The sequence below is a fragment of the Rhinatrema bivittatum genome, chromosome 12, assembly GCF_901001135.1.
Source record: "Rhinatrema bivittatum chromosome 12, aRhiBiv1.1, whole genome shotgun sequence".
NCBI lineage: Eukaryota > Metazoa > Chordata > Amphibia > Gymnophiona > Rhinatrematidae > Rhinatrema > Rhinatrema bivittatum.
Genome location: NC_042626.1, coordinates 56622149 through 56636993, shown reverse-complemented (window position 1 = coordinate 56636993; position 14845 = coordinate 56622149). Strand labels below are relative to the sequence as shown.

The window sequence follows — 14845 nt, the reverse complement described above, 5'->3', positions numbered from 1 at the left end:
AACTGTTGGAAACAGGATGCTGGGCTTGATGGATGTTGGTCTGACCCAGCATGGAACTTCTTATTTTCATATGAAGTCTCTAATTTCAAAGTCTCCTGTACCATGGAATCTCGGTGTCATCTTAGTTCAACTGGTGAAACCTTCCTTTGAACCCATGGAGTAGGCCTCATTGAAGCTTCTTACATGGAAGGTGGTGTTCTAAGTCACGTTCATTCCAACTAGGGGAGTCCGAGAAGTTGAGGCACTAGTCAACATATTCGCCTTCAATTCTTCCATGACAGTGGTGCCTTGCACCTCTTCCAAGTTCCTGCCTAAAGTGGATTCTGCTTTTCACTTGAATCAAATTAGAATTTTATCCATGTTCTAAGACCACATGCACATAAAGAGGAAAAGCTCTTTATTCGATGGGCTGCAAAAGGGCACTGCCTTCTTATCAGAGGAGGACTCGGCCACATTGACAGGCCTCTCAGCTGTTTGTTTCCTACATTCCCAACAGACAGGGTGTAGTTGTTGCAAAACATACTTTGTCCAACTGGTTAGTGGACTATCACATATTGCTATGCACTAGTTGGCCTTCAGAGTATGGACTCCATCAAGGTCATCAAGTAAGGCCCTTGGCTGCTTCCATTGCTCACCTAAGAGCCATCTCCATGGAAGACATCTATTAAACTGCAATCGGATCGTCAGTTTATGCCTCCACGTGCCACTATGGTCTAGATAATCTCTCAAGAGGTGATGGTAACTTTGGGCAAGCAGTTTTGCGCAGCCTGTTCCTCTAGTAGTCCACTGACCATGGAAGGTCTGGGTTGCTTATTTAGTAAATGCTCTTCTGCATCCCTCAGCTTAGGACTCCCCACCTGTCATAGCCAATTTAGCCCTTTTGTCAAGAAAGAGAAAGAGAGTTTGCTTACCGTTCCCCGTAGATAGCAGGACGAATTATCCGTGCTTAATACCTGCCTCCCTGGAGAGTCTATTACCTAGCTAACGCTAAGCTCTGCAACGGTCTGGGGCTCATGAGGCAGCATTCGCACATGATCTTACGCTCAGGCTCAGAGGTAAAATCCTTGCTGAGCTAGAGAGAAGTGCCGGAAGATGTCACCCATGTGTCATAGTTAATTCATCCTGCCATCTACGGCGAACCGGTTAACGGTAAGCAAACCTGTTTTCCAGGTTTTAGTATGTAACTCTGCTCTGCCCCTAGAGAGAGTGGGCGATTTTGTTTAGCTATTCCGCTATTATGTATTGTATTTCTGTTTTGGTTTTTTTTTATTTGTGCTGTTATGTAATGTGTGCAGTAAACCACTTTGAGTGGCAGCTTTTGTGAATAAGTCCTGTCTCTAAAAAGAAAAACCTCACTACTTCACATGCATGTGTGTGGAGCTATGTAAAACATGTTCTTTTTTTCACTTAGGTTTTTTCTGATTTGCTTAGTTGTATTTCTTACATAATTTCCTTTTTAAATTTTTGGCGGGGGGGGGGGGAGCTGCTAGTATGAACAAGGTCGTTACCAGGGTAACAGGAATTTTGTCTGGAGCAGTAGGCGTGGAAGAGCTGGGGTTGGACGGGCTGTGGGCGCTTCCATGCACAGCCTGGGGCTCTGCAGAACCGCTTCTTCTGTGCTGAGGGTTAAATGCATTTGGATTTGTAATCTTTCCCTGCCTGGGGGGGAGTGCACACTGAGTAATGCTGGAAAGCAAAGAGGGTGGGGGGCTGGCTGCTCCCTGGATTGGGATTTGCTGAGACCAGCCATAGCTGGAGTTGCCATCTCAGGTGGGACGGGCTGATCCAGTCCTGGTCTTATCCACATTGGGAGCTAAAAGTCCCAGCATGCCATGGGGGGTAAAGCCAGGGCCAGCTCCACCTGGCTCGTCTGACATGGAGATTCTTGGCAAGCCTTGGCCATAAGATGGTCTGTGTGGATCCAGCGGGCTTGTTGACAAATCCAGGACTGCTTCCAGGGCTGCCCTCATGTCAAGCCTCCCCGCCGTCTAATTCTGACCTCTTGCCCCTTGAAGACGAGAGGTTGATATCCTACTATAGTTCCAGAAATAGCAGTAGCAATAACAAGCTATAGCTGAGACTTATTTGTGGATGTCTGGTATCGGTTGGACTGGAGAACTGGTGAAAAATGTCAACAGATTTGTTACTGGGAAGAACTGGGAGAATGTTAATAGCAGAACTCCAGTTACTACCACTGCTGTAGTCTTATGGGACCAGTAGGAACTGAAGTCGCTAGATCCCGTCACATTGGGTTCGACCGACACCAGCGTGTGAAACAAACCAATCAAGCTTCATCTGTCAGCCTGCTATGATATTGCCACCTGGCTCTCTTATTCTCTTTCCCCATCAGGCTGATCTTTTACACCTCCTCCTCCTCCTCTCTTCCCACCACAGGCTGCAGTCATGAGCTTGTAATTTTGATATGCAGCAGTGCAGGCCCATGCATTGAATGACATAAAAATAGTCATCAGGAATAGCAGGGGCAGATTGGCCTATGGGGGATCGGTCACTCCGATCATGCGCTTTTTTTTTCTCTCATCATCTTCCTGGCCTGAATAGGTATGATCTCCTTCACGGCTGACCACTTCCTTCTGACGGGGGCCCCACCCAAACGTGGCTGTTGCGGCGATCAGCCACCACTCAGGCCCTTCCTTCAGAGCTGTTCCAGCGCCTCTGTGCGTCCCTTGCGGCTCGCTCTAATCGTGGCCTACTGCTTCTGCCACTCCTGTCATTGGCGCTCATTTCGGGCTGATGCTGCCTTCGCCTGCAGGGAGCCCGACGCGCGCTCCCGCAGCCTTTTCATTACTTCCCGCCGCGACTCTTGGCCTCTCTCTGTGCCGGACGGGCCCAGCGCCGTCTCTTGCTGCCTGGGCTCCCTCCTTAAAATCACCCAGCACTTCTCTCAGTTGCGGCCTACCCTTTGCGGGTCCTCTCTCCCTTCATGGTTTACCGCCGCCAATCTCAGCCATTGCGACTTAATTCTGCCGCCCTCACAGCCCAGCTTAGGCTAGACTCCTTCCTCCCGCTCCGATCGCCACTCGTTCTATTGCAGCCCTTCACTGGTGCGGCCTTCCCTCTGCACTGTCACGAGGGGGGCTTGACACCAGCACTCATCGCTGGATCTGGGCCTTCTTGCTGCAGCCTACAGCCTTCTCAGTCAGGTTCTTCATGGGATCGACTTCCCTCTCATTAGTGTCATGGGGGGGGGTGTGGTAATTTTTATTTTATTTATTTATTCTTTGGGTACCCCCTTTACATTTGCGTGGCCGCGGCAGAGCCCATCCTGTTGCAGCCGAGGCCTTCCCACCCCCACCTTGCAGGAGCAGTGGGTAACTGACCGCCTTCCACCTCCCTTCCTGCAATGAGTATCTGCTCTGCCATCCCATAGCAGCTAAAGACAAGGCTAGAAGAAAGGGGGAGGCCTGATAGCTGTATGTGTGCATGCTGTATGTATGAAAGAGCGAGCGAGCCTGGGTGTGTGTGTAAGAGCAAGCGAGCGAGTGAGCCAGGGTGTGTGTGTGTGAAAGCGAGCCTGTGTATGTGTGAGAGACTGTGTATGTGTGACAGAGCGAGAGAGCCTGCGTGCGTATGTGAGAGTGAGAGAATCTGTGTATGCGAGTGAGAGTCTGAGTGTGTGACAGCATGTTTGTGAGGCCACCTGCCCCTAATCCTCAATAAAACAAAAGATCCCAGGTACAGAAAGCCTAGGGACCCATAAAAGCAGCAGATTGTGTAGCCTGCAGTCAATAGGAATGCACTGGATTGGTGGGAGGGTTGCGGAGAAGTGGAGGCAAGCTACAGGCACAGGAAAGAAGGGGGTAAGCCAGGAGAAAGTGCCTATGCAGTGTTGGGGAGGCTTCTGTCTGAGGTGACTGCACTGAGCTCTGAGAGAAGCAGCTGCCTCTGGAACCAGTGAGTCTCCTAGAGAATGAGACGGGGGGGGGGGGGGGGGGGGGGGGGAAAGGGAGGGGCTGCTGCAAAATGGGGAAGGGCTGGCAGCAAGCAAGAACTTTTCCCAATCATGCAGCAGTTCTGGCCTTGGGGCACTCACTGTGCGAGCACGACAGTAGCATGTCAGAGAGAGTGTTTGTGTGTCTGTGTCAGAGAGAGTGAGACACTTTGTGAGAGAGAGAGTGTGTGTGGGTATCTTTGTCTCTGACACAGACACACACACTCTGTGTGTGGGTGTGCCTTTGTGTCTACGAAAGAGTAGGTGTCTTTGTGGGTGTCAGTGTGTATGTGCCAATAAAGTTGCTGCAATCTAAAAATCTGGGACTGAGCGACTGTGTCTGACACTGGCTGGCAGTGTCAATACTTGCAACTGGGTCAGGCGCCAGACCAGGAATCCAGGATATATCTCTATAAGAGGTATAAGCAGATGTGTAGGGGACCCAACCAATTTGCATGGATGGAATGGGGGTTGCAGCTCTGCTCACCCCTGGTCTAGAATGTGTTCAACTTCTTAGTTATTTAGGAAAGATGAAGTTTATTTTGGCTCAGCTTTGCCGGGTTCCAGGGTTGACTCGGCGTGCTTTTGGGAGCTGACACATGTGGATGCAGGGAAAGTACTTGAGGAAGTCAGATACCCCATGGGTCAGTTTTGAAAAAATTCCCCGGGCTGATATTTTCCTGCAATCCACTCCTGGGCAGGAATGAGGTGCATGGGCAGAGCTGTGTCTGGGGGTCTCGGTACTGAAATAGCAGGGGGTGCTGCAGGGCAGGAGTGAGGTGCACTGGCGCAGAGTGCTGTGTAAATCTCAGTACTTGAATAGCAGGGGGCTACTGCAGGGCAGGAATGGGGTGTCCCAGCAGACCTTTGCTGGGAGAAATAGTGCATTGTGGTTTGCACCTGAACGGGGACCCTGCTGGCAGCCTCTCACGTTATAAGCCCTGTTACAGGGCAAGGAACTGAGACCCGAATATTAGAAGAAAGCACTGCCTGAAGGGTCTTTGAAGGCCTTTGTGGATGAAGGGAATCCAATACTTTTCCTGGAATTCCACCTAAGGAGGGGGAGACCCGGCAGAACCGTCTCACAGCGGTGCGAAACTCTGTCAGTGTTTGGGCAGGAGGCTGAATATACGCACAAAAAAATCTGATACGGAGCGGCCTGAAACCGTTACTGGAGCCCAATGATTTCAGAGCTGTGCTGCAATATTTGCTATTTTCTGGGTTTGGCTACTGTAATTGTTTATTTTTGGGACTTCCAAAATCTACAATGTGTTCACTACAACTTGTACAAATTTCAGCGGCCCGCTTACTAACAGACCACCAGAAATTTGAGCATATCGCTCCTGTCTTGGTGGCCTACCCAGTCATTCAAGAACAGAGTACGAAATGCTGGCGCTAGGCCGTAAGCCTATTGGTGTGAAAGCCCTTTGGTTGGGAGCCGTATTATGAATTTATGCTCCTTCTTGAACCCTGCGCTCCCAAAATAAAGGCCTATTGGAAATTCCATCTCTCAGACATGCGCAATTAGGAGAGATTAGGGACCGTCCAATATGCACACTTAGGAGAGATCAGGGACCGGCTTTCTTGGTAGCTGGTCTGCTTCGCTGGAACAATATGCCCAGAGCACCTGAGAATTATGGCCTTTTAGAAAGCCTTGAAAACTTGGTTGTTCCAGTGTGAATTTGCAGGTGAAGGGACCGACAGATCCATAAATATATCCTAAAGCAGGGTACAGGACTTTCGGCCTAACTAGACCACTGCATGAGGAGAATATTGCAGGTAAGATTTTACATAAGGTAACAGTGGTTTGTTTGTGTGCCTAATTATGTGTGTAACTATCTTGGACTTCTGGTACATTTGGAAACTGCTGTGACCTTTTTGTGAGTGAGCGGTATAAAAATAAATTTAAATAAGTCACACGCACGGGTTGAGCAGTGTAGGGGAGAAGCTTTTGCATGCTTTCCGAGGCATTGCATGTAGCATTGTACACGTAGCGTGGGCACGATGATAATCCCCCCTACATCTGTAGGGTTCGAATTCCTGTCCTTCCTAGAGAAACTGGAACTGAGAATCCATAGACGCAGTGGTAGATGTGCGGTAAAGCCAGGACAGGCTCAGCTTGACCTGGAGTACGTTGGCGGGCCCTGTCTGTCAGTATGTGTGTGGCAGAGCAGGCCGTGTATGGGGGGATGGGAACGGGCACGTAATCTCTCCGTCGGCAATAACAGAGAACCGTGGACGGGTGCAGTGTCTCTGTTTGTGGAAGCAGTATGCGATAGGCCAAATGCTGGCGTGTGACCTCACTAGACGAGTTGGCGCAGAGGATGGATTGTTTGAGTTTATCACATGCACATTCCAACCTCCAGTAACAAGCACTGATGTTACCAGATGACTTCTGGTTATTAGCATGCAGGCTGCCCCATTACACTCTGGGAATTGTAATCCAGCTCTTCCCTCCTATCCCTGATAGCCTGGCCTCATCTGGTAATTAGTAGTGATGAAGCAAGGAAATACAAAAATATATATCGTCATCAGAAGGCTGGGATAACCTGCTTGGAGCGGCCATGTTTACAACCCTAACATCAGGGAGCATGCTTGGGACAAATAAAGAGGGGACAGGTAAAAGACATGGAGGCTTTGGGGAAGCTGGTGTGGGTTGAAGTGGTAAAGAACCAGAGAGAAAGACAAATGGATAGGCCAGTTGGTCTTTTTTCTGTTGTCATTTACTATGTTACTCTGCGAACCCTTCCGTCCAGTAACGCCGGTTCTCTTGCCCTTCTCTCTTGCAGAGGTGCTGATAAAGGTCCAGGTATATGAAAACAACGACCTCTCACCTTTGGCCCAGGCTGCTGTGGAGATCTATGGGAACCAGACGTCCCTGGCGTCGGGGGCCACGGACCATGAGGGTGTGGCCATGCTGACCATCAGGTACCGCATGGGCACATGGATCCTGGTCACGGCAGCCAAGCGAGGTTTCATCACCAACTCCGCTCCCTGGCGGGTCGACAAGCTCCCACGTAAGATGATGGTGCCCTCTTCCTGTGGCCCCTGTGTGTGTGTGTATTTGGGTACGCATGTGTGCAGTATAAGGCCGCAGGTTGGACGATTGGGGTGTGTATGCATTTTTTTTTCACCTTTTTTCATCCTTCCAAGATTTTTCCTTGTTGGGTACTCTGTTACTGCTACATTAATGGCCAGTGCCTTGGTACTGGTCCTGTTTCAGAACAGAATAATTTTGCTAATGTCCTATGCATTTAATAGTTGGTCCTGGGCCATGTGGACTCCCTGCACTGGGAAGGTTTGCTGGGCCGTTCCCACCGTACCCTTGCTGTAGGAATATCATCTGCATAGGATGGGGATAGTTGGAGCTTGGAGACGGATCTCAAGATGCCCCTTCCAGAGCCAGGAAGCTGAAGCTATGGACACTTGGCTTAATGTACACTGTGCAGCCCTTCAGGTTCGCCCTTGCCATCCAGTGCGGGTCTTCCCTCTTTGATCAGGATGGCGGGGCTGCTTCTGAGATCTGTCTCAGGCTGTACCCCGGCCTCCAGGGACCTGGAGAAGGATTAGGGAGCCCATCCAGCTGTTGTGGGATGCTTTCGGTGTGAGTCATACAGTAATAAAGGCAGGAGGCAGAGGGTCCATCCATGCTACAACCCCCCCGGATGGTGGCTCCACCTGTTTCTTGCCGTCCTCGTGCTTTCTCATTGAGGGACTAGCCTCTTTTGCTCCAGCAGCTGCTGTGCTATTTATACGGCGCTGTACAGATGTCTCCATCCAAAGCCTCTGTGTGCAAGGGTTTATTTTTGGGAGGAACAGCTGGAAAGGAGGTGGTGAGAGTCATCTGAAGGGGAATCCCTCCAGCTCCCTCTCCTCATACTGGGGAGGGCCCGTTTCCCTGCGTGTCAGGGCCACATGCTGTGTATTGCTCCTGTGCTGCTGGGTTGTTTCTCTTTTCAGGCGCGTGAATGCAGACTGAGAAGGGGAGGAATCCTGCCCTTACTTGTGTTGGGTGTTAAGGAAGTCGGGTGACGTTTGGTACTGTCTGGAGGCCAGAGAACACAACAGATGTCTCCATGCCAGCTTTTCCCAACTCTGGTCCTCAAGAGCCACAAGCAGGCTTGGATTTTAGGATACCCACAATGAATATGCATATGAGAGAGCTGCATGCACTGCCTCCACTGTATGCAGATCTCTCTCATGCATATTTATTGTGGCTATCCTGAAATCCAGGCCTGCTTGTGGCTCTTGAGGCCTGGAGTTGGCTACGGGTTTTGTTTAGCTTTGTCCTGGCTCCTAGCCGGCTCCCCTTCCCATGGGAACTGTGCTGGCTGGGTGAGGAGAGAGTGTGTGTGTGTGTGTGTGTGTGTGGCTACCCAACGCTGATAACAAAACTCTCTCAGCCCCTTCTGTAGTGCTTCTGCCTCCGCTGTGAGGTTGCTTGGCACAGCTGGACTGCTCGTGATGATAGCAGCTGTTTAGCGTCTGTGCTGAGCATAGGGTGCGTGCAGCCAGTCCTCCGTGCAGCACCTCCCACTGATGGAAGCTCAGATTGGGGATGCTGCTGGCAGCGCCTTGTAGCACCTCTTACCGGGAGAAGCTGGGATTAGCGGTGCAGGACACTCCCCCTTTATCCAGGTCAGGGGGTGCCCCCCCTGCTGGCAGAGGCTAGGACCGAGAGAGATGGTGGGAGCAGGGGCGGGCACAGTGGGAAGGGTCCAGGTACAGTGCCCTGAGCACTGAAGTAACAAGGAGAAATGACAGCACCGCAGGGTCAGCGGTGTCCACATGCTGGGGTTTGGATTATCCAGGTTCTTCTGGGTTTGTGAAGGTGCTGGTGATGCGGTCTCCTCTGAGGGACCCCCCCACCCCTCCAGCCTCTGGTTTTAAAGGGGGGGGGTTATTCTGCATCCAACAGCTCTGCCTCTGTGCCCTTCCGCCCTCTTTACTATTCCCCAGCACCAGTCCCACAGCAGATGTCTCCATTCCAGCTACAATGCCAGACTGCATCCCCCCCGGTTCTGCCTCTCCTCCCACATTCCATTCCTCGCCTGATCCTGCTGCAGTGCCCTGTCCTGCTGCAGCAGCAGCGATGACAACCTGTGCTGACGTCACCCGGGCTCTCGCTGCCTGACTCACCAGGGTTCTCTCGCTCTCTCTCTCTTGCTCTGTGCGATGAGAGTGTCAGGTCTTCTTCTGCTCTTTTCTCTGCAGTGTATGCCTCTGTCAGCCTGTACCTGCTGCCCGAGCGACCTGCCACCCTCATTCTCTACGAAGACGTGGTCCAGATTCTGCTGGGGTCCCCGGGTGAGTGATCTGCTCGTCATGAATCCTGCCTTTTCTCGGCCTTAAAGCAGAAAACTCTCTCAAAGGTGAAGTAACGGGGTTGGCTCCCGGCTCATAGCAAGTTATTCCATACTCCCCTCCCAAAGCATTCTGGGGTTTGTAGGAACCGGGGCTGAGGGAATCGCCCAGCCCTGCGCTAGCCTTACATCCTGACCCCAGGTCACCGTAATGTTCCTTTCCGTTCCTGTTTTTCCAGCTCCCACGCAAAGAATTAGTATGCAGAGGGGTGGGAGTTAAAATGCCGGGCATCTGCCAGTTCTGCACGAGTGGCATTGTTTCGTGCACATCTCCTCCTCAGTGTGAATAAAACAGAAGTTTGCAAGAACAGTTGAACTGGATCAGTAACCCACAGTGGCATGGGATTTATGCTGGTGCAGAAACCCAGCTGGCCCCTTGGCATTACCTGTCCCAAATCTCCTGTAACATTTCTTTTTTCACGTGGCCCTGTGGTCATGAGTTACTCGTTCCAGGATGGAGGGTAAAACTTCCTTCTCACACTGTGGTCCTGTCCAGGGGGCCTTTGTCTTCTGAGTGGGGACTTGGCCTGGAATGGGATGGGGCCATGGGGGGGGGGAGAGGGCTCAGAATTAGAGGTTGGGATCAGATTTTAGGAGTAACGAGGAAATAATTCTTCACACAAAAGGCGGCGGATGTGGTAAATCTGGATCCAGCTGGGTCTGTGGGGTTGCAGCCGTAGGGAGGCCTCACAGCCGGGATACGCCTTGTGGTCTTTATCTGCCACTACAGTCTCACTGGCTGCTGTTAATTTTAAGGATTTCTGGGTGACCATTTCAGGCTGATCAAACTGCAGAAGAAATCCTTGCGGGATAGGATTCAGCATGTGAGAGAACTTCCAGAGAAGGAGACTGAGAGAGAGTGAGGGCGGGAGGGGCTCGTTCCTCCTCCAAATCATTGCCAGTTGAAGGGTGCGGAGGAGGGACTGCTCTCTGAAGGGGGGAGGTGGGGCACTGGAAGAGACCGTAGGGAGCTGCTTGCAATTAGTGCACTGGCGGGAGCTACCTGCTCAGTGACCTCCCACGAGCGAGCGTGCTCCTGTCTTTTTTTTTCCTTTTCTGGGTCCCTGCCGACATGGGCGTGTGCCTGGCTGCTGCTGCTGCCGATGGAAAGGGTGCCCGAGTGTGGAAATACAGAGCTGGGATGAGTTGGGGATGTGTCTGCCTGGAGAAAAACCACCTCATCCCCCTTCCACCAGAAGCAGTGCGCGATGTCCGAGCAGCGCAGGCGAACTCTTGCTGACCCGCCAGTAGAACCAGATGCCGCCTTTGCCGGCTGATCGGCCTGAGCCTACCCCATTCACTCTTTTTTTTTTGGGGGGTGGGTGTTTGCATCGATCCCAGGAGAAGGAAAAGAAAAAAAACCAAAACAAAACAACTTTCTTCTTGAACCCTCCCAAGGCAGGTCTTTGCTACCGAGCTGTCACGTTTACCTAGATTCTGATTATTGATTGGTGCAACCAACCTGCTGAGCAAGGGCCGAGCTCCATTCACAGAAAGAGTGAGGAGGTGGTGGAAGAGCGAGGGGGGAAAAGCCTGGGACAGAGCCCGCCAGATCCCTGCGTCCCAAGACGTGAGAGGAAAGCCAGAGCCAGCTGGAGTCGGTGGCCGTTGCACCAGGACAGAAAGCGGGCAGGCTGGAGGGGCCTTACGACCCTTTTCTGCCGTCAATACGCCTGCTTTCAGCGGCCGTCCCTTCCTCTCCCTCGTGCTGCTGACAGTGACAACAGTTTCCCCTGGATTTCCCCTCTGCTCAGATTCCCTGACAAACGTGAGAGGAGTTAGAAGGAATGAGGGATTATACAAAGTGCACCAACCCCGCCAACAGCTTCTGCTGTGCCCTGAGCATATTAATGATCTGTGCGCTTTCTTTAATCTCTGGCGGAGGTTGGACTCCCCGCTAGCCGGCTGGGACGGACGAAGAACGAAGAGCCAGGCGAAAGCGGGGAACACGGCAGAAGGCAACGAGCGGATCAGGGAGAAAGGAGGAGGTTGGGATTGGAGGGGAAGGGGAGAGAAAGAAGTTAAAGGGGTCAAGCTTCTTCATCTCTTGAGTGGGAGGGAGTGAACAGAGAGAAGGAGCTGGGGGGGGAGAGGCTGGAGACAGAGAAAGATGGAATGTGGGAGAGGAGTGGGGGGGGGGGGGGGCTGTAGCTCTGTGATGGTTTTGCATTAGTGGCAGTTCTCAGCTACCTCGGGGAAGCTCTGCATCAGGATCTCAGCGGTGGAGATTACCATTGTGTTGGGGGTAGAAGCAGCAGCACTCCAGAAACACAGGACGTTGCACGGAGCTGCTACCCTGGAGGGACCACCCTCTGCTGGAGTGAGAGCGCAGCTTGGTCTCTCTGTCCTCTCTCTCCCCCCTACAGTCCTCAGATAACCCTGCTCATCCCACTCCTAGTGTTAGCCCCAATACGATCCACCAGCTAACTTTATCCCACCAGCAGCACATTGTCCTGAGGTGAGGGGAACTCCTCCTCATATTATGCCCCCAATGGACCTCAAGTCGTGCTGGGCAGGGCCCCGGCGCCCTGTCGCTGCCATGAGACTGTACGAGGCAGCAGGAGAGACGGGTGGCGGGAGTTATGTCAGACAGTTTCCTTGAGGGACGTAGCTTCCAGCTCTCTCGGTTGTTCTGCTGGCAGTTTCTAACTTGGTGTTGGCGCGAGAGCGTCACAGCTTCCTAAGGGGGTTCCAGGGAACACAAAAATATCCTTTTCGGCTAAAGCGAGAGCAGGGCAGAGATCGTCCTCTGCAGTTGCCGGAGGGCAAGGGACACGAAAACCTGCATCCAAGCCTCATGCGGACAAAGAAAACTCCTAACAGATGCTTGATTAGGAGGGGCCTCAGAGGGAATGATGGCAGTGTAACGATGGCACCCAATGAGGCTGTGGGACGCGAGGCAGCTCTGGCCCTGGGGGTGGGGGCCTGCTCTGAGCTCGTCTCCAGCCAGACCCGGGGCCGTGTTGCACGGACAGCGACTGCCACACGGATGCGCAGAAGGAAAGGTCAAGCGAGTTGTAGATGATACCTTTTTATTAATAAATTCAGGATTAATCCCTTCTTTTAGCACATTAAGGACCCAATGTACTAAACTGCTGCTTCCCTTTTGAGTCTGCGGGAGAAGCTACGTTATCCCAATGAAACAGCTCTCACCTGCCGCCTGTTTGACTTTTCCTTCTACTTGACGAAAAAGGGGGAAGGGAGGAGTAAGTAGGAGGGAGGTAGAAAGAATCAGGGAAGGCGGGAGGCCAAGGGGATGAGTAAGGGGATCCCAGAGGCTCACACGATGGGGGCTGCGGCTCGGATGCTCCCTCTGGCTGGGCTGTGGGGGGGACAGAGGGCTTGTTGGGCTGTCAATGCGGTGCCTTGCGATGCAGAGCGGTCTGGGCCTGCATGCGGTCCGGGGGGGGGGGGGGGGGGGTTGCCCCCCCGCAGGAGGAATGGACAGCGCTTCTTTTAACCGTTCAGCTGCCTGTCTCCTCCTCTTAGGAGCCAGGAGCCAGCCGTGGGTGCAGTTTCCACGGAAGGCCGCCCGCCTGCCCAAGAGCTCCACCTACAACCAGCTGTCAGCGTCGCTGACGTCGGCCAGCAACGGGCAGGAGATCCAAGGCTTCCCGGCCTTCATTGGAGCCGACGGCAACGCCACCAGCACAGGTGAGAGAAACCGGAGGGAGCTTTGCCCTGGGAGTGATGGGCGAGGAGGGAGAGAGAAGGGAAGCACGGGGGGAACACTGTAGCAGGGGGCATCAGAGGGGCTCTTGAGGAATGTTTGTGACATGGACAAAACAGGATTGCATCTGGGTCAGACGCTTTTCACAAAAGCCCTTGCTCCATGTTTGTCCCCCCCCCCGTCTGCAGCAAACAGCTCCTGGGTGGAACTCGTCCCTCTGGCAGCGGTCAGCGCTCACCTCTTCACTGGGAATGGGACCGAGGTCCAGCTCTCTGGTTCCATCCAGTTTGCCATCCCTTTAGCCGTGGACCCAGGCTTCGTGACGGCCAGCAGCGTGCCGGCATGGAGGTTTGATGCAAAGAATGGTAAGGGAGACATAAACCTTTCAATCCCGGAGACTTGTGCATGCCCTGGCAGAGCTGTGTGTGGTCAGACTACTGGACCAGCAGATGGTGGGGCAGGGCAGGGGTTGGTGAGTTAGCAGAGCTGTGAGGGGGCTGTCAGTACTGGAATAGCAGAGTGAGTGCTGCAGGGCAGGAGTGAGGTGCATTGATAGATCTGTGGGGGAGGGTCTCAGTACTGGATTAGCAGGGGGTGTTGCTGGGCAGGAGTGAGGGGCATTGGCAGAGCTGGGGGTCTCAGTACTGGATTAGCAGGGGGTGTTGCTGGGCAGGAGTGAGGTACATTGGCAGAGCTGGGGCTCTCAGTACTGGGTTAGCAGAGTGAGTGCTGCAGGGCAGGTGCATTGGAAGAGCTGGGTGGGGGAGTTTGGGTATAGAGGTGGGGTTCATTAGTAGGGGGGCTGCTGGTGGGCATTGGCCATGCTGTGCATAACATCGGTTTGTCCAGCGTTCTCGTGTTCTGACTCTTCTTGGTAAAAACATAGACTTCACCCTTTCAGGAGCTGAGGGCAGGGGGGTGGGGGCAGCCTGGAAGCCAGCTCGAGAGAGATTCGGCCCCTGGGGCCAGTGATTATTGGAGGTATTGAGATGTTACAGTCGTGTAGGAACCACTTTGGATTAACGCTAGAGGTGCAGGGGAGGAGCAAATGGGAAAGGGGGATAGAGGTGAGAGCAGCTGCTGCTGCAGACAGGAAGAGGCGAGTGGCTGGCAAGTGCGTTTCCCATTCTCTGAGCCTCATGTGAAGGATCAACAGCTGGGCCACCCCTGGTTGTAAACTCCTCTGGGAGTGCACATATTACATTTACTTCATAGATGGTAATACAGTAATCAATACAAAAAAAGGCCCAACTGTACAGAAAGGCTCCATCCCCCACGCTCACTGGGGGATAGGTTACAGCTGTAATAAATCCACAAAACCCCCCCCCCCCTCCATCACATGTAATACGAGTACAAAATACTAAACTACCCAAGCCCCAGCAAACCTAAAGCTCTGCCTCCAAAACCAGCGAATACCTTATCACATCCCCACTAAAAGTACCCTCTGCTATTTTGGGCTTGAGCTTAGGAAAGCAAGGACTACCCTTCCCAGCAAGCACTGGGACCCAGTCAGGCTGACCTGGTGGCACTTTCTGATGGTTGACTTTCTTTCTGAAACTAAACAGATCCTAAAAATGAAGAGCCCGCTGCTCTTAGCTGAGTTTCTCTCCAGAAGGGTCCTGTCAGGTGGGAGCCTGCAGCAGGAGTCATTCTGCTAAGGAAGACGGCCCCGCTCGGAGGCAGCGGGCAGACATGCCCGTCCCAGTTCATAAGTGCGCTGTCTGGAAAAGCTGCAACCCTCCCCTCACCCCAGAGGCAGTGCCTCTTTTGTGCGCCTCGAGCTGTGTCAGGCATGTGAGTGTCTGAGTGTGAACCTGGAATCCCCCGCTATCGCCCAGCGCTGTCCCCTCCCTCCAGAGGCCG

The 14845-nt window shown here is 52.9% G+C and overlaps 1 protein-coding gene across 5 annotated transcripts in view; it reads left to right on the top strand.

Moving 5' to 3' along the window:
* The window catches only part of FAM171A2 (family with sequence similarity 171 member A2), a 55285-nt gene that overhangs the window by 24996 nt on the left and 15444 nt on the right, over nucleotides 1-14845 (top strand). For 4 of the 5 annotated variants that reach the window (XR_003852219.1, XM_029573684.1, XM_029573685.1 and 1 more), the window contains exons 2-5: nucleotides 6739-6966; nucleotides 9164-9256; nucleotides 12802-12966; nucleotides 13171-13347. Coding sequence is in view for 4 of the 5 variants with exons in the window: in XM_029573684.1 (XP_029429544.1) it covers nucleotides 6739-6966; nucleotides 9164-9256; nucleotides 12802-12966; nucleotides 13171-13347 (663 nt within the window). In the remaining variant the exon portion in view is untranslated. The remainder of the gene's footprint in view (nucleotides 1-6738; nucleotides 6967-9163; nucleotides 9257-12801; nucleotides 12967-13170; nucleotides 13348-14845) is intronic. The other variant, XM_029573686.1, reaches the window with a different exon arrangement.